General features: G+C 35.9%; 1 protein-coding gene across 2 annotated transcripts in view; it reads right to left on the bottom strand.

Annotated features, from left to right (window-relative positions):
* Positions 1 to 26919, bottom strand: part of FAM13B (family with sequence similarity 13 member B) — a 50176-nt gene that overhangs the window by 18016 nt on the left and 5241 nt on the right. For both annotated transcript variants that reach the window (XM_062587100.1, XM_062587101.1), the window contains exons 2-11: positions 21456 to 21622; positions 20353 to 20543; positions 19672 to 19884; positions 15565 to 15742; positions 14811 to 14955; positions 11438 to 11595; positions 4491 to 4532; positions 3298 to 3453; positions 1263 to 1398; positions 1000 to 1023 (exon numbers count right to left, since the gene is read on the bottom strand). In XM_062587100.1, coding sequence (XP_062443084.1) covers positions 1000 to 1023; positions 1263 to 1398; positions 3298 to 3453; positions 4491 to 4532; positions 11438 to 11595; positions 14811 to 14955; positions 15565 to 15742; positions 19672 to 19884; positions 20353 to 20509 — 1209 coding nt within the window. In that variant the 5' untranslated portion in view covers positions 20510 to 20543; positions 21456 to 21622. The remainder of the gene's footprint in view (positions 1 to 999; positions 1024 to 1262; positions 1399 to 3297; positions 3454 to 4490; positions 4533 to 11437; positions 11596 to 14810; positions 14956 to 15564; positions 15743 to 19671; positions 19885 to 20352; positions 20544 to 21455; positions 21623 to 26919) is intronic.

The following is a 26919-nucleotide window of genomic DNA, read 5'->3' as shown; positions in this document are numbered from 1 at the left end:
TTCAAAATTTATAGCAAATCTCTTTATCCACAGAATTTATCATTTAGAGTTATGACAATAATCGTTTATCAAATAAATGAGGAACTATGGATTTGAATTTCCCATTAGAAGTGCTTATCTGAGAGCTGCATATGTGCTATATTTCATGCAGAATTGCAGAGACCATATTCTCTAGCAATATTATTGTTACACTTGATTTTGTTTTTATCAGCACATATTTCAAAGCATCATTTCATTGCGTAAAGATGCTCCGGATGAGACACTGATGTCTGATTGTTAGCAAAAGCGCCAGTACATTTCAGAGCATCTTTAGAAATTCAGGCCATACATACTACAAACCCTCATGTTTGACTTTATGCAGAGGTCTAATGATTTGAGGCTCAAATCAAAGCTGAGTGCTGCATGAGGCAAACAATTATTTCAACATTCACTTTTTCTGCAGTAACATACTTCCATCCAAACTGTATACAAGGTTTACTTCTTCCAGTGACACGAAGCTGTTCAGTTAAGTATAAAACATAAAAGCAAAGCCAAAGTTAAATCTATGACATCTGAGGCTCTGTGGTCTGACTCTTACATTTTTAGTTGCTTTCTGAACTTTAACAGCAACTTCAAGTATCATTAAATCTTATTTTCTGAGGAAAAATGAGTGTAAAAATAAAACAGCTCAATTCATTTTCTAAAAAGCATGCTAGCCATGCATCTTAGACCACTATGCCTCTTAAACGCATGACTTTTTGTGCATTGGAACACAGTCAATCCTGACACTTCAAAAGATAATTTAAGTATTGAATCTTTTTAAGGAGTTCACAAGCCTCATTTTCTTTCTCTTCTTTTTCTGAGTGCACACATCAGTACAAGGGGACACAAGTTTCTACCACTGTGACTAACTATGGGTTATGCCACAACCACAGTATTAGATTCTCTTCTCCTCAGGAAGCTTTTACTAACAGACATCCTACTCTAACCAGTGCTATGCTTGCCGATACATTAACTTACCTGAGCAAAAGGAAGGGCCGGCACCTGTGAAAGAAGAAAACCATTAGTCAGTGTCCAGTCAGGCTGCACCAAAGTACGCAAGAACTTCTCCATATATGTCTATTTTAGAAATCTGCATAGCAAAAAAGGGAATTAACTGCATAAAGCAACAGAAAAACAGCATATAAAGCTGTGTCAGAGCTATCAGAACTCAGGTGCCCAAAGCACTTCCCTGCTAAAGCCACAATTAACCATTTTCACATACAAGAAGCTTTAGCTCTCACCTGAAGACTTTCTTCCTCCTCAGTTACAGTATCATGTTTCATAGCTTCACTGTCTAAATTGGTGCTAACCAATATTTCAGAGCAGTCTCCTGTGTTCTTATTGCTACCAATGTCATTATCTTCAATAACATCATTCCTAAAGAGACAAATAAGACAACCTTTCAGCAACCTCTTCTTCTGCTTCTTAAATAATCTGTATCTAGACCTTGTTTGTTACATAACAGAGATTTTTTTTCTCCCCCCAAAAAAAGATTTCTGACCAAAAATACTGCTAAAAGCTTGAGTTTCAATCACATGTTGTAGGTAAAGTTTATAATTTTTCAAAAGAATAGTTTATATACACTTAAGAGGTTTTCTACACCAGCATTTGATGGATATATAAAAACGTATTTCTTTGATTCCTAAATTATAAAGACCAGCCTCTCACCCTCCACCTACCATGCTGACCTAAGGCACAGAAGTGCAACTAAAGACATAATGATACGTTGAAACTACCATGACTACATTAAGTTGCTGTGACTACCCTGCTGTCAATATGCAAGTCAACTAATTTAAAGCTAGTATGGACACGTTCCCCTCAGTGAGGAATCTCATTATATCTACCATTTAATATTCCTAAAATTCAATTTAAGGCTTGTAACAGAATATCCAGACTGGAACTAACTTATATGAGAAAGGTCCATGTACTCATTACATGCCAGCCTTCATATTACCACATGATTCTGCAATTCACTGCAAGTCTTTAACATCCTTGCCTACCTTCCCCTGTCTTTCAAATTCCTACTCAAATTCCTAAACTACTTTTAAAAATGCTTTTCTTCAATCAAGCATACAGATAAACAGTATGGCTTAGAATTTTAATTTTAATTAGTTTTTTGTAATTTCTGCAATTATTTTAAGCCAGCGTAGGGAATTTGCACTGGATTGTCACATTATTTTTTATTACTTACTCTTTTATCATTATTATTTATTTAATTGTATGTACTGCTTGTGTGTAGTCCCCTGGTTGCACTGCTTTAAAGGACCCAGATAACCTCTTTCAGGAATGCTATCATATATCATACATTATGGTTAATCCACAGTGCTATGATGATCAGAAGCATTTGAAATACAGTCTCAGTGCCAAGAGTATATTAGTTTCAAATCTGCAGTGATGCTACTTTTAGTCTCTGCTGCTGCAAAGCCAACCAGCCAACCTTAAAAGCACTTACATTGCAACTGAAGGAATTCTGCAACTACACATCTTTCAGGTGATTACAGACTTCCTTACACATTACCTCAAGCAAATTTAATCTTTAACACTAAAATTCAAGTTATAATTGAACACTATCAGCAACAATTACTTGTTATTCTCCTATGAAAATTTTATGATCAATTACTAACTTTAGTCCCCCTTGTCACAAGACTTAAAAACACTGAAGATTTGGAAAACAGCATTCGAGCCTCTGAATATTTGACATATTTCAGGCTCCAAGTCACAAAGGGATTTAGATGCTGAAGTCCTACTTAAATAACTGAGAAGGCATCTTGGCAGTCTGGGTAATAATTTTTGATTATTTTTAATAAAACACTAAAATGCACCAGCACTTCAGTGCCATCTTACTGATCATTACCTCTGTAACCTGGAAAGGCTTCTGATAAAAATAAAAGCTGATCAAATGGGACAACAACTCCATGCAATTAATATCCAAATTCCTCATTGTAACCAGCTTTAGATGTTTTGTTGATAGTGGCAGCCAGAGCAGTACAATAGCTAAGCTGACATGAAAACGTGTACTAAAAAAACTAAACAAACTAAATAAAATAGTTTTTATATGATAAAATTGAGTCATAGAAACACAAATACGACTATAATGAAACTTTTGGATAAATTTAACTTGGTTGTGCTACTTACAATAGGGTTTAAAATGAAAGATAAATTTAAGTTAATAACAAAAATTTACTTTGGGTTGATGGGGAGGAACGGCATAGACTGTTTTAGAAAAGTTTGGACATATAATCCTAAACAAGTCATTGCAGACATAAAAATTCTTACTCGTTGTTAGATCCTTCCTCATCCCCGTTGGGGTTTTTTGCTTCGTTGTTACAGCCCAATCTGTGTTGCTGTATATGCTTAAGATCGTGATCTAAGCTGCTCTGCAGATCAAAAAGGTGCTGTTCCACAGCTGCTCTAATTGTTCTTTCTAAAATGCTAGCAAAAAAAAAAAAGACAGAAAATTTACATTAATAACTTCTTGCATTGATCCACTATGCAGAAAGATGGATGTATCAACTCTTATAAGAAAGGAACCTTTGATGCCAAGTACTTCAAGGCAAAACAGACTAATCTTTCCAAAAAGATGAGGAGAATTACTGGATCTATTATCATTTATTAAATAAGATTTACACAGGAAAGTATTATGAAATCTATTAACAATATTTCAAGAGAATATAATTAACTTATTACAATGATTAACCTATCTAGATAAAAGAAAGAAAAACTATATGCAAGAATTTATATAAGCCTAATACATTAGGCTACACTGAACTCCTGTGTCTATAACAGTAATAGCCAAAACATAAGCAGGTATCATTACAGCAGTCAGTTGTATCCCTCCTGAATGGGGCTATAACTTTAAAAAGACAAGATCTACCAAACAGTGGAGACAATGAGAAAAACCTGATGAAGGAGGGATATACATAAGGGACATGCACAAAAAATAAGCTTTAACAAAATGGCATTCTTGAAATACAGACTACTCTGATGACTGCTTCTTAGGCAGCTCATCCATAAGGATGCATAAAAGCTCTCCTCCCCCCCCCCGATTATTTTACCACATCTTTTACTCTGGAATTATTTTTATTTTTCCTCTTCAATAGTACACGCAATTCCACTTAATTAGATTCAATATTAACATCTAGAAGTGACATTAAAAATGCTACTGTGAATACTTCTATAATTTCAGAGTCAAACATCTATGAAGTATCTGAGTATAAAACCAAAATATTCTGGAATCTAGGTTCTACCATACTGTGGTGCACATTTCTGCAGTCAACAATACAGACACACATGATGTTTGTTCCTACATGACCATTAAATTCCATAAATGAAATACTTCACACTAAAAACGTGTCCATTCATAACTGTGATAGTCAAGCCTACTGCATTTCTTTTTCTTGAAAGCAGACATCTCATCTACACATTTTAACAACAGGAATCACAATTTTTTTTATTTTCATTATACTTACTCTGCAGAGGCTGGCAAAATACTTATGGGAGAGATATGAGCACTGCAATAAGAAAAGAAGTAAGTTAATGTAATTCAAAATAATTGTAACACTAAGCAAAAGTCTTGAAGACAACAGAAAACAACCTCGAAAATACTAGAAATACTGCATGTAATGGAACTAATTAAAATAGATACATCATAAAGCAAACACAGTGGTTTGCATTATTACGCAAGGTTATTTTTTAGATGGAGAAGCTTTAAAGAATGCCATTTTAAGACAGAAAGTTGTCAAAGCAGCAATGCAGATTTGTCTCTCAAGTACTTACTGCAGTTACGAGCTATCAGAGGTACGGTCCTTCCCATGGGAAATACTAAGCACTTAGTCTCAAGAGATTTACTCGTATCTTGCTTAAGAATGCAGATTTTAACCTTGCTGCCTAAAGCAAACTCTGAGTTACTCTGCTTCCCTCCACAGCTACAATTCAGAGAAACTTTTACTGCCTGTCAGATTGTTGCATATTTTTATTCTACAACATTCAACAGATGCTGCCGCAGTCTCCAAGGACAGCTATGTTTCAAGTGCAAGGTGGGTACCTTCCAGAGGTTTTGAGATAGAGTTAGCTATTTGTAAAGCACCTAGAAATCTCTTGAGCACTAATCATTTCAATCTGAAATTTTAAACTCTTGGACAAATCAGTGTATCTACACAAGCAAGTTAACTCATGTATGTGCTCTCCCTCTCCAATTTTCCATTAATACAATCAAAATTCTAATTGCTGTAAAGAGAATACTTATGAAAATATAAGGCTGAATGATAATAAACATACTAACAATAAATGTTACTAAATGCTCCACAGTAAACATCAAGGAATTGTCGTATGTCTTCTTCAGGGAGTGGAGAACCACACCACCACAAAGGCAGCAGGAAAAAAGCAAATTTAACTAAGCCCAAACAGCTGAAAAGCAAACTTTTCATCTACTTTTTATTTTGTAATAAAATGCACTAGCAGCTAGAACAGATTTTTAAAATTACTTTCATGAATGCATAAAACAAACTCTGAAACTTTACAGAGGGGTAAGGGGGGGAACATGCAAGATTGCTACTCCTCTAAAAAACTGAAGAGATACCTCAAGGACATGCTTTTGGCTAATATTAGTCTTTCTTGTGCTAAATAATGTCGAATAGACTCTCTGTTTATCTTAGAATAATTCTGATACAGCAGGGAGTGTCTTTCTTAGACCTTATAAAGTTTATTAGTAGTTCCACATCCACTGCCAGAGAGGTAAGAAAATTAGACCACCTATTCCAGCAAACTTTCTATTTCTTCTTCTTCTATGTAAAGGCAAACAAGGGAGAGGTGAGGCAGAAGAACATGAGCAAGAAACAACTCTCAGTTAGACACTATGTGATAAGGAAACATGTTAAAATAATTATTTAAAGATGCCCTTTTGCCTTACACGTACTGGACTCAGCTAATAGTGAAGTGCACTGTTTGAACTACACCACTCAAAGACAGAACAAAGCTGGTAATTAAAAAGACATGTTTTGTTTTTAAATGGCCACATGCTTTTGAATCAAGCCTTTTTTTTTTTTTTTTTTTTAAGATGGGTGCAGGGAAAGTAGATCTGTTCCAAATGCTTGGATGAAAAAGGCCAGCTCTAAACTACTCTTTCAAAATAGACATTGCCACACAGCTTCAGAAGATTTATCTGATGTAGAAGCTTGATCTTGCAGTCACTAATTTCAAAGCTCGTTGATCAAACAACTAAATGTGTGTTTGAATACACTGACATTTCTTTTTTTCTTTCAATCCCAGAAACAGCATGAAAAAGCTCAGACTTTTTGAGATATTTGCATTTCATCGACATGTCTGTTTACAGGAATTCAGCACAGCCCTACTACTTGCACAGAATGTTTGAGCTTGCTGATCAAGAATTTTTGCTCAGACAATACTTGAAAGAAAAAACAAAGAGGTGAAGCTGTAAGTTTAGCCCCAGGAACAAGATGAAGTAGAAGAGAAGTACGAGCAAGATTTTCAGAGAAGAAACGATGAGATTTCAAAATGAGAAAACTGTAGTTTTAAATATCTAATCCCAGGATTTTCAGTAATTCTAGAAGAGCTACGTTATAAAAGGTATGCTTACCTTCAGAAAGTACCTATACACACACACACAAAAAAAAAATATACAGTTTTTCACACTACAATCAATTTACTACTAAAACACAGTCACTTCTAGGATAAAGGAGGAAAAAAATGAAAAAGAGGCAATCAGAGCACAGGACACTGCAACACAGTAGTAGAAGGGTGCAAAAAAAATTCAGTCAAGGGCACAAGTACAAATACTATTTATAGGAAACTGATGACCTGAAATCCTTTTATTCTACCACTTGAGACAATGAAGAACTGTGTCAAGAGTGGGGAGAATAAACTCATCTCCAAAGAATCCAACAGATTTCAGATATTGTTTATAACAATTTTCCATCTTACTAAGTAATCTTCAGCCCCTCCAGCATAGGACCGTTCAGCAGTGCTTTTAATAAATACCTTTGGATACACTAGAGGTACTCAGCAAAAGATGTGCATAAATCAGCAGTATTCCAAAGCCTGAGGAATCCTCTTACTACTAAAGAATATCCTATGTCTTCAACTAATCACTTTAGTAATTAAGTACTTTTTGAAAAAATGCGTCAATCACTCTTAGCAGAAAATTCATCAGAATTCCAGAATTGATATACCATGTTCCAGAATAATTCTCTGTACAGCAGTATAAATTACAGCTTTTAAATAGGTAACGCAGCATGACACAGCAAGACACAAAGGTAAACATCTTTGTTTTGTAATGCTAACCCACCCCGAGAATCCGTTTTGCACCTTTTCCCTACCCATAAACAATCCTGTTAAAAAGACATCTTGAGGTAGAAAAATACAGTAACTAAGGATAAATTTGCAAAAACTTTGTAGTGTTTTACTGACTGTACTTAAGTTCTTATCTGCTATTAAAATAAAGATCAACGATGCCATTATTTAATTTCATAATATCCCGAAAATTTATTTCATCTTGCACATTTTTTTTTGAAATTAAAAAATCTCTTATCTGCAATCATTCCAAAACAACATTTTTCTTTAATCTATTTACCTGTGCAGCAGAACTTTGCAGGCCATTCTGATTATTTTTACTATCCCAAATGAGCACTTCATGTAAAAATGCTTCATTTGATAAACAGCAAAGCGCGATACTGCCTGTTGGTTGTGCATACTGCTTGCTCGGATTCAATGGCTGCTTGTCAGACAGTACTTCTGGAGTGCTGCACTAAAGCCTGCAGTCTAAATAGAAATAGACTGCAACATGAGGTCACTCCTGACAATACGCTGCCCAATCAACATTTGAAAGCCTTCCTAACATGTTGTTCAGAGATTTTCTAGGATTGAAGCAGGGACAAGTATTTGGATCTTAAACAGAGAGCCCAATCAAAACAACGTAATATATTTTCCAGCGATCCAATCCAGTTGTTATATGTGGTTTGTCTTGATATATATATATATATATACATATATATATATATATATATATATATACACACACACCTTGCCTTAATTAAGGTATTATGTCCTCTCTATCACTGACCAAGTTAATTAAAAAGAAAAAAAAAGAAGACACAGACAATGAAATATCAGACAAGTCGTAAAGAGTTCCTCTTTGTCTTTTCATTTAATGTAGAGAAAGCAAGCTGTTTACAGAACTTACTACTTGTTGTATCTCACCATTTTATATATCTAATTTTGAAAAGTCCAGAGAACGTATTAAGAATTTTATTTTAGACTTGTAACTGACAATATTGGAGATGAACTGCAAAACATTGAGCAATTACTTACTGACAAAGAACAGCAATGAAAAGATTCAGCATAAGGATTCTAAAGTGATTGCTTCAATAGCACCTCTTAAAAAGTCAGCTGCAATGCTGAGGCAATAACCCTTTTCTATAAAGGCTGGGACAACCAAACGGCAAATGTCACGCTGTCAGGCTTCTGATAACGGACAGTATGATGTTGCTTTTAGAATACACAGTGTCAACTACTGTACAACAGACGTTCCACAGAGGAAACTGCCTTAAAGGTCACTCAAAAGGTTTATTTTAAATAACATTTTCACACAGTCACTAAACCAGACTGCATTAGTGATCATCCATGTTCTCATCAGCTCTCTCGCTCTTACAGGCATACACACACACACACACACACACACACACAGTCAAAACACCACCATGGAGTGCCTCAAGGTCATATGTTTTTTTAAAAAAATGGAACAAGAAAAAAAGATAGCAAGCAAAATTATCACATTCCTTGTCATATGGATCAAGATGATCTTTAACAGAAGACACTTGCAACCCTTTCCCAAAAAGTTTCCATAAAGACTCCCAAAACACACAGATACTTGGTTTCCAAAACCTGACAGTAAAAAAAAAAAAAAAAAAGTAACTAGACTCCAAGTTAAGGAACTGTAAGAGTCACATTTGCAAGACATGCTTTTCTTCCTCTTTCCCTTACGCAGGCCCCCATCCTGCATTACCATGTGCTTTATTTTTTTTTAGTATCAGTAAACTAACAAAATTAAAGCAACATCAAAGGCAAATCATGAAAATTTAAGTTTGTAAATATATTTATGTTGATCAAAAGTTTATTAAAATATACTTTCTCATTCAGCCTGCATTATAACTTTTTTCACATTTCCTGTAACAGTTGTGGTTTTACAGACAAGTTCCTTCTTCTTCTAAAGAATTCTTCCGTATCCCTCCCACAAAATACGCAAAATGCTAACCATAATTAATACCTTTTAATTTTTAATTAATCCTAAACATAGTGTAAAAATGTATTTCTCTTTAGGCTATCAAATTTAAAAACTCTCAAACTTAAGGAATTTGTCACTATTCCTGCACTTATCTATGAATATTACAGTCAGTTTAAAACTTTAACTGGAACAAGGGTACTTTTGTTGAAATTCAAATTTCAGGGGCTCTTTTTAAGTTACGGTAAAATTAAGCAGCTATGTTTCTGACAAGGATAATTAGCAATTACAGTATAATTTAAAAAAAAATCAGGATTATTCCTCACACTTCCCTAAGCCATTACATGAAATGCCCACACCAAATGCATACCATATAGAGAAAAACAAAATTCAATATTCATAAAACGTAAACCATAAACACAAGTCACACAGACTTAAAAGTATAAATGTGTATTACAAGTAACCAAAATACAAACCTGTATTGCAAGCAAGTGCAAATAAGCTCTCAGATGGAAGTATGATTTTAAGTTGACATATACGCTTTATGAGGATAAGTCTTGATTAAAACCTAACTCCCGCTCCAATACTTCCGCCCTTATTAGACTCCACAGCTTCCAAGCTGGCCCGCAGCTCTTTACCAGTACAGCCTATCCAAACGGATTCCTTTACAGTGTCAGGCTTCAAGGTAGGTAATATAGGGCCCTTCAGCTTCAGCAGCAATAATATCTGTTTGGATTCATTTTCATGAATCTTTCTAATAACTCTTTTCTAAAATATAGTTAGCAAACCTCAACTCGTATTTAAGTGTTTTTCATGACAATCCTACATTGATAAAATGCAGAAGTATCAATCTCTGAGTAAAATTTATCTGTCGGAGTTTATTTAAACTGAAATAAGAGTCTTTAGGTATTTTATAAATATATTAAAAAGCCAAATTTCACAACACTCTGCTCTGAAAACAGGGTATCCAGAACCTTCATTTCAGCTCAAATTAAACAGAGGCCTGGGGAGACTTTCTGGGTCATCAAATCAAGTTTTCTACAATTGCAAGCAACTCATTTTATGAAAACTCATTTATAATCTCACAGAAAAGCCATCTCTAAAGTGCTCAGAATTTCTCCACATTACTGCAACAGAATGCCTTTCCAAAGCTTTATCCCTCTAACGTCTAGGAAACCACCCTCTAAATTCCAACTTAAAATCATTAGTGGTCAATACTATCCACTTGTTCTCATCAACATTGTCCACTTGGTCATATGTAGCTCCTCCTCTGCCCTAGTGGTTGTCTCGGTGACATACTTTTAGGAAGTAATCTTCATGGTCTTCATTACCAATTGTTTATGAAATATATTATATTGCACTCAAGTGAAACAAGGAAACATTTTCCTCATTTAACACCTGGCCAAACTGGGCAGAGAGACAGAAAGACGACAGAGAGACAGAAAGACGACAGAGAGACAGAAAGACGACAGAGAGACAGAAAGACGACAGAGAGACAGAAAGACGACAGAGAGACAGAAAGACGACAGAGAGACAGAAAGACGACAGAGAGACAGAAAGACGACAGAGAGACAGAAAGACGACAGAGAGACAGAAAGACGACAGAGAGACAGAAAGACGACAGAGAGACAGAAAGACGACAGAGAGACAGAAAGTCTTAACCTGGACAAACAAATTCTTAAGGCTTTAGAATGAAGTAGGGTCATATAAGGAAACATCTCTGTTCTCCAGCATGCGAGGAGAACTTGTCCTACAATTTCCTACTATACTAGAAAATAACCTTGGTTTTCAAGCAATTCAATAAACATGAAAATAAAGTGGAAAAAAGGAAGTGGTGGCAAGATGGTACAGAACATGTTTGGATCTGAAAGATATTCAGATTCTTTTTTGTTTCTGCTACAAAATTTACTCTATTATCACTTCACAGTTTCATTAAAACACACCCTCTTTCCCTTCTCCTCCTATATCATCACATTTAATCCAATTTAAGTTCTACAGATTCTTTCATCCACTCAGTCTGGAAACAGTTTTGTTACGCATTTTACTACTACAAGAACTCCACCTACTTCTAGAGCTTTTTCACAGACAGGCAATATATCTCAAATGTCTGACAGCTTTTCTCACACACAACACACCATATTCCAAACATAAAGATAAAAATTCAAGGCAGAAACAGGTTACCTTGTTGATGCTGTAACACTCTTGGAATCTGAGACACTCCCTGTCATATCTAGATGTACTACAGCTGGCCTTTCAACAGGTTTCTCTGTGCCATCTTCTGGAAGTTCTTCAGACTGCTCAAGCTTTACATCTTCCTCCTCTTCCAAGAGATCATTCATCTATACAAAGATTTAGTCACAATTAATGGCTAAAAAGTTCTTTAAAGAGCTCCATGGAATTACAAGAACATGTAAATTATAAAATATCCATATTTGTAAAAGGAAAATATATTTCAATTTTAGAGGAACTGGACACACAACACTTGCTTTTACATAAAATCATACACTAGACGTCATTAAAAAGCTTTATATAACCCATTTAAATTTTTGGGGAAAAAATGAAAAAGTAGCACCTCTGAGGCAGTAAGTGTACACAGGAGAACCCAGAAACACAACAAAATGCCACAGTGAAGTCACCTGGCACAACCTGTGTTTCTTTGCCTAGAAGATATGGATGGATAATTCTCATCTATTCCATAGATGCTGCAAGGTTTATTCATACCTGAGAAGCATTTTCAAACCGTTCTATGGAAGGTGATACAAAACTCTAAGACTCTAGATTTTCCATGTACTGAACAAATGTTTATAATGGCAACTGTAAGATCTGTTTCTGTCAAGTTCGTTTTGTCTGATGATATTTTTTTTGTTTCCCAATGTAGGAGATGTTTTTACCAAAATAGTAAAATACAGCCAATTAAGAAATTAAAATAATACAGTCAACTGAGAATCAGAGCCATCCTCTTTTTCAAAAAGCAAACAAGCCTAAAACTTCTAAAAACATGAAGTAAACATGTCAAAGTGATTCTACTTGATTCACCAAAACTCTGATTGATGTGACAATTCCCCAAACCTATAAAGCCAAAAATAAAAGCATCAGCGCCAGCCTCAAGAAAAGATGTTTTATAATATCCACCATGTGAGTAGAAAAGAAAAGCACTGAAATAAGAGAAACTGAAACATATGGAGTTTAAGGTTCCAGAGAAGGTAGAGAAGAGGTATAGCCCCGCCCTCCCCCCCCCCCCTTTTTTTTTTTTTTTTAGGGAGGAGTGCAATGTTATGTTATATGGCACTACATTCAGGGAAATAAATTTATTTACTTCTGTAATTTTGAGAGGGCATAGTAAGGCAGCAGGGGCAAGCCCAGCCCTGCCCAGGGGCAGCAGCCCTTCTGCCCCCCAGCCCCAGGGGGAGCAGGCCCAAACAGGAGTGTGCTGTCGACATCTGCTGGAGAGAACACGGCATTAACGGGACACCCTGCCAGGCCTGGAACTTGCTCGTGTTACACCGGCTGTTCTGTTTGGGAAACACTTCTCCTAAGATGTAACGAATCAGAAGAAAAGGCCAGTGATTTTAACGAAGTATGAAAGCCTAGGCCAAGTAACTATACTTTAAAGAGCAGTCATTCCAATCCAAAGTAGTAGTTTTTAGCCTTGGATTGCAAACTTACAGTTCCGACAGAAGAAAAGGAGCATTTAAGACTTTAATACTCATTTCCTGTGTGTAGCAGGACTACGCTAGTCCCCAGTGCTAGACACATTCTTGCTAAGAGCTGAAGAAATAGCAAACATGCAAAGCTGCAGTTTTTCGCCAGGGCAGCTGGCAGAGCGGCAGCTGCTCGATCCAGAACCTGCTGCCCACACCTGGCAGGCCGGACCAATGGGCGACGTGTTGCAAAGAGGAAGCACTCAGCTGTCCTAGTACTTGCCTCATCTGTCTCACTAGGAGGCGTTTGTGGGATAGTTAGGCTTTAAAAATTCAGTATTTTCTGTTATGTTACTTAGGTTTCTCTTTTTCCTCTTCAAAGAAATTTATTGTTTGTCAAGCAACTGAGCATCAGAAAATTCAGTTTAAAGTTTTCCACATTCCTGGGTAAGGATTTGAGCCACAATTTTATCAGCAATATTGGAACTATCTCTTTAATTATACAAAACTATGTCTTCCATGCTTTATCACTTTTATACCATGACTGGTTAAGAGTTAAAAACATTTGCCATAACAAATAATGTTCATAGAATAGAATCAGTAAGGTTGGCAGGGACCTCTGGAGATCTAGGCCAACCTCCCTGCTCAGCAGGGTCACCTAGAGCGTATTACACAGGGCTGCGTCCAGGCGGGCCTTGAAGATCTCCAGAGAAGGAGACTCCACAACCTCTCTGGGTACCTGGTCCAGGGCTCTGTCACTCTCACAGGGAAGAAATTCCCCCTCACAGTCAGGCAGAACTTCCTGTGCTTCAATTTCTGCCTGTTGCCTCTTGTCCTGTCACACAGGGCGACTGAAAAGTTTGTCCCCGTCCCCTTGACACCCTCCCTTCAGGTACTTGCACACATTGATCAGATCCCCCCTCAGGCTTCTCTTCCCCAGGCTGAAGAGGCCCAGCTCTCGCAGCCGTTCCTCATAGGGCAGGTGCTCCAGCCCTCGGATCATCTTTGTAGCCCTACGCTGGACTGTCTCCAGTAGCTCCACGTCTCTCTTGTACCGGGGAGTCTAGAACTGGACACAGTACTCGAGATGAGGCCTCCCCAGGGCTGAGTAGAGGGGCAGGATCACCTCCCTCGACCTGTGATGTTGTATCACAATACCACACAAGTGGTGGTTTAATTTTCCTAACAACTCTCCATCTCTATTATCTGCAGCATCACATTAACTTAATGAAGTTAAATTTACTGAGAGAAAAGCAGAATTAGCAGTAATGGATACCAACAGCCACAGAGACAGGTGAACCTGACAATCCTGACAGCTGAATACTAGAACCCAGAATATTTCTGTTCTACTCAATTTTCTCTCTCTGATTTTCAGGATTTTTCCCATTAATATCCAGATGACATTTTTAAGTTTTAGAATCAAAAACATCATTCAAAAATTTTTGACATAGAGAGACTCAGCAATGATGACACAATCAAGTGGGATGCAAGACCCCAAGTATTTCAGTAAGATATACCTAGATGTATTATAAACCAAGACCAAAAAAGTGTAGTTTTGCTTTCACATACAAAACAGTTCTCCACTCCTAAAAGGTAATTACAAAGCTATAGCACTCATATAGCATAACACTGTCTATGTTGGCCAGGATATTATTATTGTTGTAGCCCACATGTATTTTTCTACACACAGTAGCTACTCTCCTCTTACTGCAAAGTAACAATTTCACAAACACAGGTATGTTAAAATAAATAAATAAAAAAAAATATTTAAGGAAATAACCAGGCTTTGTCAGTTTACAAGAGACTACTGAAAGGCATATTAAAAAAATTGTATTTCAACCTATCTTTCATAAACATAAATGGTTACAATGGACAGCTAAGTAATAAAATATTGCTACTTAAAATATTCTTACCTGCTCAGTTATTGAGCTTAAATCATTAGTAGATGAAAAATCTTCCTCTTCATTTTCAAAGAATTCATAGTAGTTCTCCAGAAGTCCCGCCATTATTCTGCTAACTATTTCTTGTTCTTTCAGATCCTCCACATCTGTGTAAATGCTAAAGATTCCAATACTATCTTAGTTTGAAAATCTAAATCCAACTAATTCCCCAAAGAACTCCTCTGAATGGTTTCTAAGGGCTACACTTCTCATCATTTTCTCTGTTCCATTGTGAATATACAGAACTTCAAGCCTAACTTCAAACTACTGCATTATAAAATTTTATACTAATTTGTATTTAAGTTTAATAAAGCAGCAAATACTTAGTCTATTAACTTTTCGTGAGGAATGTTTAAAAGTCAAGTAGTTTGCTGTAGAAGGGAGTCCCCAGCATGCATTCACACTTTAACAGTTCTCTTCCAGAACTTTTTCTTTTTTTGTAAATAGTAATCTTATATACCATCTTTAAAAAAAAAAAAAAAGCCTGAGTATAATTAGAGCAATGCAACAACCAAATCAGTGATTCCAACACCACAGCTCACGGGCAAGCTGTTGTTTAGATCACAAGCACAATCTGTAAGTGAGAAACAGTGGGGTGACAGAAAAAAAAAAAAAAAAAGATATCATATAGTCGCTGCTGTTACTAATGAACCAGGAAAGACTCCGGATAGATTTATACTCTCAACTGCACATAAGAGTACTGCATGAACTTTCATAATCAACTTACTGAAAGACATCTGGACCAAAGACTGCAGCCAAGGAACTTGCTGACCAAATTTCTTCATGATGCGATGCTACATTGGCTAAGAATTTACACAGAAACTTTAGCAAACTGTAATTAACAGGTGGAAGCTGCTGCAAGAGGAACCTCAACTTTCTTCCAAATTCATCTTCATTATTATAATCTGTAAAATGTAATAAAAATATTTTAATGATAATATTAAAATATTTGATTTTTTCACATTTGATAATGATCAGTCTTTTGACTCAGACAAAAATTACTCACTTTTGAGGTATAAATACTTTAGTCAGACCAAAATCTAGGACATCAGGATTTGAACTGCATTTGCTTTGTCTGAGCTTTTAATATTTGACTTATCCATGGAAGAAGGAAAAAAGGTCAGCCAAAAAAGAAGAAAACCTTCTCCATCCAATGTATCTAAAGGTTATCTACAGTGGTAAGTACTTTATAATCAAGCTCTCTGCTTGTCCCAGCATCTGGTCCTCTTATTTCAGTCTTGGCATTAGTCTTTTCCTCTCTGAACTTTCCAAGAGATGCTGATAATTCTTATTTCCTATTCAGTCACTCTTCACCAAGTTGTCAGAGGTTTGGCATGGTGGAAGGAAGTGGGGAAACATACCAGAAAAACTCTACAGTCTTGATTTCAAAGCAGGTTCTATCAGAGACTTTCTCTAACTATAAATTTAATTTCTGCTGTGAAGCAGTTTGACTACGTAGGGCTAGTTCCTCCGTATTCTTCAGTTTTACCATTTTTAATGTAACAAAAGTTTCGCAGAAGAGCTCTAGAAACAGCTAGCTATTAAAAAAGCTAATTAAATTTTCTGTTTCTGAGGAACCACTTTGTCATTTTTCCCTCTACCAGTATTCCCTTCCCAGCAGATGACAAATTCCGCTTTCTTTTATAGTGCTTAACTGGTGAATGCAAACAATCTCAATACACTTAACCTAGCACATACTTATTTCTTGCTGGTTCAATCTCAGACCTGAAAAAGGCTTACCAGCAAACCTTCTCATTCTCACCACACATCCATGTATCATTCAGTAAAATATCTGTTGCATTATCAGTATTACAGGCAACGAGGTTCAAAGAGTTTACAACTGTTTACTACCTAACAAGGAAATTCCATATAAAGGTAAAAAGTTTCAGGAAAGCAAATTAGGAGAAATTGATACCAATAGACCTCCCTTTCCTTCTAAGAATTTTAAAAACTCTTCTTAGATTACACTCCAAAAAAAGTTTGAAGTTGGTAAGTGGTCATTCTGCCCCTCTATATGAGGCAGCTGAGGGACACACTGGTCCTTAGTAGCTTGTGAAAGAAACAACTAAATTCCTCCTGTATACATGTGATAATACCAAATGGTAACTGTGCAGGACTCCCTCTGCTCAGACACAGTCATTCCAGCATTTGAATTTGAAGGTAACAAACAACAACAAAAACAAAAAAAACAGCTCTCCTAATACAGTAACAAAATGAGCTGAATACTCTAGATGTATGTAAGGAAACAGAACAGCAAAGAGAGAAACTAAAAGCTTTCAAATTCATCCCGCAAAAAGAGAGCAAGATAGGGATAGGTAACACACAAACACACACACACAGAGATGTTTAGTCTTTGTCAATCCATTTTAAAATTTAGGTTCTAAACAACAGTTAGAGACCTAAAGTGAGAAAATACTTATCTGAAAATGAAGTCGTCTGAATGTGGTCCATGGATACACACTTCTGGGAAACATGGCCTAGTGCATCAGGGTCAAATTCACACTTCAATTAGTAAAATCACTTGCCTTCGAGGAACCACCATTAGGCCTGCACAGAACGAGCCTTGAAGGGTATACAGGCCACACCTTGTTATATAACTAAGTTGTTCCAAGAACTCAGTTTAACACACAAGGCCCGATAAAGGGGGAAAATATCATAAACTACATATGGATCCAAAATTACCATCACCTTCTGCATTTTTATAAGCAATTCCTCTACCTAAGTTGCAGTTGATCTTGTAACTCCGGAAACTAAACACAGGCATGACTATCAGACAGTCAAAATGTCAAAATCCAAAACCAGAGTAGAGGAAACTAAACCTCTAACTGTAGTATCAAGCAACAATATTTAAGGGTTTACCCTTACCACGGGAATGAAACATATAGTTTAAGTCTTTATTGCTCACTTCATTTTACACTACCAAAACAAAGATAGAGAAGACTTTTTTTAAAAAAAAAGAAGCCAACAAGCTGTAAAGACAGTAAGCTGCAAGTTTAAGTGAATTATACTATTTCTTTGCCTGCTTAGCCAGTGGAAAATAAACTGGAAACTATGTGCTGAACAACAGCTCTCCTCCTAAAACAACCTACATATGAATCCTTGCACAGTAATCTATTCAAAGGTGGGGGAAAAACAACCCTTCTCCCAAACCTGAATTTCACACTATAGCTTACAAGTTACAGAAGGAAATTACACCATCGTTACACCAAATAAGCATACCACACTTCCATTTCCAGTCCTGATAAGGCAGCATTGCAAACTGAAGTGCACAGTAGTATTATCTGACAAAAAAAGCAACCAGTAACATTCCACACTACTGCCTTAACAATTTCATTACTGTCTTTTGTTGTATATCATCCTCTTCTGAAGGAGAAAACTGATTCACTAGCTGCTCAGATCCAGTGAACCATGAACTTAGCAACACAAATTAAATAGCAGACATATCACTCAGGACATTCTGTCTACTGATACCACTTCACTTTCTCATTACTGCACTACAGGACAAGTAAGTACTCAGAACCTCAACCTTAAGACTTAACAGGTTCGTCTAGTCAAGAGCTGCCAGAAATTGTTTCCAGAGTAAGCCTACTTATAGGGAATACATCAGTGTTCAGTCTCCAGCCACTGGATATCCAGATAACCACCCCATATTCAAAGTTTCAGTGGCTACATCTGTAGCTCAGTGGCTATACATATGTAGTGGCTACGAAGGGAGGAAACTGAAGCAGCTTCTTGCTCTTACTAAGTGTAATGTAGCGTAGCAGCACATGAAAAATCACACTCAGAACAAACAGGACTATCGTGAGGGTTGTCAACTTCTTATCAGGAATAAACTCATCAACAGAAAACTAAATTAAATGTAGACAAAAACATGTCTCTCACAAAGCAAAACAAGCCAAGTACTTGAAAAGAAAGTCTAAGGGACCCTGGAAAATAAGTAACACTCCTATACAGAGAGGATTAACAAAACCCTCAGTTATGTTACAAGGTGTGGAACACTGACATCTATATACCCTTTGAGGAACGCACAATGCATTACTTACGGTAGTGCTGCAAGACAAAAGTTTTTACTAATCAAGTTATGAATTAACTCCAACACTGCATAACACAGCAGAGGCCAAAAGACCCAGGAGAGTGCATACTTATAGACAAGTTCAGAATTAGAAAACACTGTGCAAGCATATAGGTGGAAACTTAAAAGGGTAAGATTTTGCAGTAACTGAAAGATATACTTAGCAGCAATATGCTGGCAACAGGCTTTTTTCCACTTTCAAGTGAATTTTAAACAGAAGAAAAACACACTGGAAGGGCAAATATGGTATGGATATTGGGTATGTTTGAGATCTCTTCTCCTTTGCTACAAAAAGCTCAAAATGCCATTGAATCAAGAGCATAGGCAGAGCAAATGAAATTCAGAGGAAAGAAGGGAAAAAGTAGAGTTCTGTAGCACTTTTAGATCATCAGTGTTGGGATATCGTCAGACAACTCTGAGTCCAGTTGCTGGTGGGATATTGTGAAACAACTTTGAATCCAATGCCTTTGACCAATGTTGCAGTAGTCATGCACAGGAATGTGGAATACTCAGAATAAGCATGATGATATGTGGTAGTTTCACTGTCTTCCTGCATGATGGATAAATTGCATCTCTGGAGCCACACAGTTTCTGAAAAATCCTATTTATTTGTTTTTGTGCTAAGAGAAGGTATATTTGACTTGAAATGAATGCATACACACATTATTACACAATACATCAAAAATGCAGCGTCACCAAGCATCTCAATTTAATACTAGTTTTTACTTTTTAAAAAATATACTACTAGAAAATAATTACTACCTTGCGAAAGTTGCATCAAATGTATGTGCAAGCTGCCTGGGATAACTGGCTCTGGAAGTTCTTGAAGGAAAAATCTAAGAAGGCTAATAGCTGAGGGTACATCTGCTTCCTTAACCAGGTCCACATCTTCTCCGTTATCATACCGCTGCCGAAGCCACTCCACTGTTTCAGCATTCCCATTGACTTGAAAAAGTCCTTCTTGTTCCAGACCCCCTAAGTTAGAAGAAAGTTACAAAAATAAACTCTTCTGATGTATTACATATGCATAATAAATCCAAAACACTATTGATAATCCAAGATGCACGATTCACGCATTTAGTGAAAGACTTCCACGACAATAATTTTGCTGAATGTCCATCTATCTTTTTCACACTAAACACATTCTTATGCCCAGCTAACAATACAACACTAACGTAAGTTATCAGCAATTTACCATGAACAATGTACCATCAAAAATGCATCATTTTCTATGAAGTGCCCTACCAGCCTGACATTACTCTTATCTAAAAAACAGCGGTAAATCAAACAGAAGGCATTAAAAAAAGGAACTATATAATCACAAAAATCATGAGCAATCAAACACAAGAAATTTAACAAAATAAATACTCTTTTAAGAAGCTTATTTTGTAAAAATAAAAACAGATAAATATATTATCTACAGTACAGCAAGATAATACATACCATGTTCCTCAATATAGTCCACGACATGGCGGACTATGAATGGAACCTCATTGTCTGGTTGCCCTTCTTGCTGCAGCTCATCAAGTGGAATTCCAAATATTTTGTTAGCAAGAACAGAGTTGCAGTTACTCAAGGAAGGGGAGGAGCTCTTCCTCATATCTTTTTGCAGCCAAAAATCAAAGCTGTCTTTTCTGTCAAGTAAGAAGAATTAAAATCATACTTCAGTGCACACTGTTGAACGTGCCTCTCTGTAACATACTGTGTTTTTATTACTTAATACAAATTCTGTCCAGTCTCTTAGCAGGAGACTGATTTAACAAAAAAGTTTTGTTATAGTTTCAAATACAGCATAACTAGATAAATGACACTACTGCTGAGGTGTTCTGTTCAATCCTTAATAGGAGACAGGGAGGAGAATATATCCACAAGGGCTGCTCAGCTAATTCTAATTAACTAATTCTAGTTACTGCATAGTTACTTAAGTAAGCTCCAAGGAACTTCATAGAAGTGAGACTCTTCTATACATTTTCTGACAATGTTTCTCAGTTACACAATTAGTCAGACAATAAAATTTCCACATCAGCTCAAATTGAGATTCAGAAAAGACTCTCACTTCAGAGTCACTTTAAGTAAACTTCCAATATCTGCCTCGATTTCAAAGTTTTCCTGAACATAACCCTCCCCTCCAGAATGGTTTCTAGGATGTTCAGTGATAACATTCCTCCTACCATGCAGAATCTTGGACATTACTTGGAAGTCTTTGCTTGATACAGGTTCTAGATAACAAAGGTTATTACATGGTTTTACAGTTTAAGTCACTCAGTTAGCAAACTCTTACTTAAAACCAAGAAATTTTTTTCTAGCATCAGAGAAAAACTGCCTTGTTCAAAATGAAAACAAAAGAAACCATACTTGCTTAAATGCAAGCTATCACTTTCATATAGGTTGGACACAAAATATGTACCAATAGTCAAAACACTGCACCTGAAAAATTTAATTCTCTAACTATTGTATCGATAAACTGTAATAGATCAAGCAGACTGAAACCCACACTTTCCTTTTTTTTTTTTTAATGCCCAAGTAAAGTAGTTTAAGAACCCTACCTCAGAGTACTTAAACAGCCGAGTTTGAAAAACGTTTTCTGCGCCAGCTGCCCTCACTGACCAAGCATTCTTTTGTCATTTATGGTTGTTTAAGATTATGGCAAAAGATCAGCCTGTAGTTCCTCATTGAAGAATAGCAGAACTCGATCAGTACTTCAGCAGTTAATCTAAAAATAAGGAAAACACTATTAGACCATACCATTTTCAACAGTTTTACACTCAATCATTAGTCTAAATATTTCACTTGAGGCATTCACCTTAAGCATAGTGACCACACTAGCATGGGACATCTTAGTCTTAAGAATCTTGAAATTAAAAGAAAAACTAAAAGAGAAAAAGAAAGCAAAAAGAAAAAAAAAGCTCATTTTCAAATTCATTCATTCATTCTTCAAAATAAATCACTAAGGGGTAGGTAGGTTAGATAACAATGTTTTAAAGTACCTACTGTATTAAAGCACTTGACAGCTACAAAAGAAATTTGAAGGCTCTCAGGCATTGTTTTAGCACATTATCTTTAACTACAAGCTCTGCATGAATGAAAACAAAGCTTGAACGAAGGAACAACAGTTAATTCATTTCCAGCGGTACAGCTGATCTTTGCCAAACAGTTGATCGTGTGTCTCAGTTACCAGTTCAAAGTCCAAGTGATCGTGATACCAAAAGCAATTTCCCCCAAATCAAATTCCCCACAGGTTTATTTTTTGTCTATATTATATAGATACATATACATACATGTATATACACACACATACAGCCAAAATTAGACAATAAAATGGGTTTCCCTGGCTTTAAAACCATGTACTGAAACCTCATAGTTTTATAATAGGAGATTGATATGTGAATTTGTAGTATTGACCTTAAAAAGTGTCTTCCCTTTCTTTGTTCCCCTACTCTGGCTCTTGCTTCTTTATCACATCAGAACCAATTAACTTCATCCTCACTTTCTAAGCCCTGACAATCTACCACTCTCATTCAGTAACAAAATGACAACTCCATTCATTAGCCTGTTATACCAGGAATCTAGCATACTTCAATTATTATGATAAGTAACATATTTTGTATTCCCAGTCCTTCCCGCATCGCACCCATATTTTGGAGTAGTCAGTGATAAGTTTCATATAAGATTGCTTCCATCTTCATCCTCAAAATTGTTTTTGTAGTGAGGTCTACAGGGAAAAAAACTGACATTTCAGGCATTCAAATGTTGAAATCTTCACCCATCAATATGAACAACAACAACTGATATTCCTTCCTTGCTCTTTGTCGTCTGTCTCTAACCATCTATTGTTCCCTACTACACACAGATTGCAAACCTGTTATGCTCCTAGCACAACTGGGTCCTACTCACGACTCTAGCCCTCATGACAATAGCAAATAAAAAATTATAATCCAGTCAACAGGCTTTGCCATTTTCTCTTTTCATAGATGTATTTTTGAGTAACTCACATAAATGCACAGTATAAAGGCTGCATAAATTTACAAGTCATTTTCAAATCTATCATTGTGTAGTTCTTGGTTCCTAAAAAGATGCTGTCAGATTTCAACAGTGAAGCACTTACATTTCTTAACTTCCCTGTAATTTATGAAGTCCCTGCCTAGACCTTTTTCTTACTATTTTTGTGTATTAAGTATAAGTCAGTATAATCCGTGCATGCATGATATATTTCAATCAATCCCAATATATCATGCAATTTTCAAAACATCAAGTCACAAATATGGAGTGGCAAAAAGATGATCTTCTCAACTTCCACTGAAGTCAAATTATCCAGAACAATGAACTAGAAGGACTCATATTAGCCAGCTATGGGGTTAACAGCAGCTGTGAATAATCTTTGCTGGATCTGCCACAATGCTTCAGGCAGCTTTACTAAAATAAACAAACAAATTTTCAAAACAAACATCACCTAATAAAATGAACAAATTAGAAGCAACCACTTCTTTTTACCACTCTACCAAATGAAAAACGCGAAGTTACATCTCTTTTCATAGGTAACTTTCTGTTTAGTTAGCTAACACAAAAACATAGCCATTTTTATTAGGTTCTGAAGACAAATAGGCTGCTTGAATATTAAATTCATTCAGGAGACATGACAAAAGAAGGAATTCTATCTTAGTTAACTTGGCAATGCAACAATGAGATTGACACAGCTTGTTTGTCTCACTTTCCAGAACAAGATCAGATTTATAACGAAGCTTACACTTTAAAGTTCTAGACAGTTTATCATCTAGAAAAATTACTGAAATTTTCACCCTCTCACCCGCACACATCTTTATATACACTCAAATATAATCACTATATATACTGAGTCCAGAGGTTTTAAATCTTTTGCCTTTGAGTCTTTGGTGGAACCTTTACAGGCTGCGATACAATTTATTTGATATTTACTAACTCATGAACGAGCTAGAAATTTAACAGAAGTTGTTATTCTGACTTCCATCAAGCTTTATTTCCCATTATTTCCAGCATACTGAAACTGAAGGACAGGCTAGAAACTGTTGATTATTAAGTAGTATACCTCCAATTTTTATACTGAGCAATAGCTTTCCCCTTTGCCTTCCCTTCACTCAGGAAGTACATTACTTTAATACACACTTTAATACACAAGTCTGAAAAACAGGACAAGCTATATAATCTTCAGAATTATTTTTGCAGAGCCTGTACTGAGCTTTTACAAATATCAGGCAATACTGCAATTTCTTTAATATGAACAGACATCTTAGAAGACAGCAGTTGATCCATTCAATCAACTATTCCCACTTTTGTCCACATTATCCAGGTACTTTCGAACACATGCTTTCCTCAGTTTCACAGCCTTCATGCTTCACTAGTGCTATCTAGTGAAATACAGCAATTTTTAAAAGATAAATACCAAAACTTGACATTTTATTACTAATAACACCAAAACATGACTGCTTTATTAAAAATGTTTTGGTTCTGCCTTCCTCCATCTCCTCCCTTTTTTATGCAAACGTTTAACAAAGATCATTTGAGTTACAACGTTCTGGAATCTTACCTACAGAAAATTAAAGATACGTCTTACTCTGATCACATACTAATGCATAACATAACAAGAGGTTTAAACAAAACAAAACAAAAAAAAACAAAACAAAAAAACCCATCACCCTACGTCCTATGCAACACCTTGAGCTCCAGAACCTTAGCCATGAGGATGAAATTCTGTTCTGTATTTTGCATTTCACTGCACTCATCTGTTATAAAAAATGTCTCCCCACTCCACCCTCCCTTACAATGCAAGAACTTTACTGCAGAGTCTGCTGGGAAAACTGCACCACAAATCTCATTTTGCCATCATAATAGCATTCATTTATCTTGCCAGCTAAGAAGTAGTCACGCCCACATACGAAATGCCTCTAAAAGAAAAACAGAACGCATGGGTAACTATCAATATTGGAAGGAGAGGTATGAAAGTTTAGCCTTAAATTTGGCTCAGCTTTTACATTACTGGCCAACCTACAAAGGTAGGAGCATAGGAGCGTCACTTAAAGCCCTCAAGCCTCCACCACCTTTCTTAAAAACAAAGGAATGAAGAGATAGAAAGTAAAAATAATTTAAAGAACACCTGGGGGGAAAAAAGGCTGCAAAAAAAAATATGCTACAGGAATGAAAACATTAATTCTGCACTCAGAATTTCTGTACCAGGTCATTTAAGGAACTCCTATTTACTTACTTTCTTTACCTGGTAAGTACTCCACATTGCCTGTGAAGCCAGTAATGAAACCAACAATGCCTGCAGTTCTGTCTTATTTTTAAATATACTATCTTAATAATATTTACAGCTAAGTATTATTTTGTGGGATTAGCAGACACCACCTGTGATTTTTATGCAATATATGAAAAGTAAAATCTACACCTAAGATTTTTAGAGAGAAAGAAAATGTGGTAGGACAACAAAGTCACCTGGCACCACTTCTCAGGAGAAGTACCTCAAATTTAGACTTTGGCTTTATGGGACTAACTTTTTCATTTCCACAATATTGTCACTCTGTACCCTTCCACCCCTGCATACAGAGATGCAACAGAACACTTCCTCCTACACAAGTATTAGGCCAATGCTCATGTACAACTAAACTTCCCCCAAAACATTAAACTATCTCAAAAATCAGTGTTTAATTTTTTTACTCTATATTCGATGAATAAAAATAATACATTATGCGACCTACTTATAATCAGATAATTTCTGTGTTGTCCCTGGTGATGTATACAATGAAGTTAATGTACTTTTAAATCCAAAGAAAGCACTGAATCTTTTTTAATCTAAGTTTGAAGTGTTTATAGTTATAGCAGATTTCAAAATTTTCAAAATTATAGCCTAAAACTTATGTCATAGAGTCCAACTTAGAATTATGGAAGCTTTCATCATATAATGACATCATCCAGAGCAGCAGTAGCTGCCAGCTGTGAGCACGAAGCAGCAGCATTTGCCTGCCTGGGAAATGTTTGTGTACTGGTTGGCTGTAGAGCACAGCCCCATTTGGTAACTTCTGTACCATGTACCATTTCATTTAAGTTAAAAAGGCAGTAAGTTCTCCTCTTCTTGGTATCAAGCTTTATCAAGGTAAAAAGGAGACTTTTCCCTCATCCCATAATGCAGGTCATGATCATAACTCTGGTCAACTGATGATTTCTGTGCTATCCATATACTCACATTACTATCAGCATTTGCAATGGATGAAATGCTTTCAGACACAAGAGCTTTTCTCATGTAATTTACAACTTTTGTTCAGCTAACCAATATAAAAATAATGTTTCCTCACTTAAATTGATTCAAATTTGAAAGTATGGCCAGGTTGGGGCAGGGAAACAGCTTGGAAAATAAGCTTTAAGCAAACAGAACACCAGCAAAAACTCAGGACACAAAAGTATAAGTGAAACTTCTCACAATAGCATAACTTTTATCAGAAAATAAAGATATACAGAATATCCTCCACAAGAATAAAAAGGATATTTTGTTTTAAAGATATATTTGCACCTTTTAATATATTTAAGTAGTCATAACAAAAATAATCTATTCTAAGCCAGTCTTGTTTTTTTTTTTTTTTTTTTTTTTTTTTTTAACTTACATAAATAGACTATCTAAAAGCATTATTTCCTCTTTCTATCAGTGAAATGAGCTACTGAAAACCACTTGAGTCAAAAGGCTGGACTGGCAAATCAAAGAATTGGGCTCAGTTATTATTTTAAATTTTAAAAGCTAGGTTTCTTAAGAGTGCATTGTCCATTCCCTTAAAGGCAAAATATTTTAAAACACTGCAAGTTAGAATTCTGTGTATGTTCAATGAAACCATTTTAGAATAAATGTCTTTTCAAACACATGTGGATTTCCTCCTCCTCTCATTTCTAAGCATGGTTATTGTATTTTCATTCACAGCTTTGCTTTCTAATTAAATAGGAATTGAAAAGAAACAAGATTGTTGCAGTTCTGCACACAATACAAAAAGCACT

Source organism: Rhea pennata, chromosome 14 (genome assembly GCF_028389875.1).
Source record: "Rhea pennata isolate bPtePen1 chromosome 14, bPtePen1.pri, whole genome shotgun sequence".
NCBI classification, from domain to species: Eukaryota; Metazoa; Chordata; class Aves; order Rheiformes; family Rheidae; genus Rhea; species Rhea pennata.
Note: the sequence above shows the minus strand (reverse complement) of the source record. Positions and strands in the feature narration are given on the sequence as shown.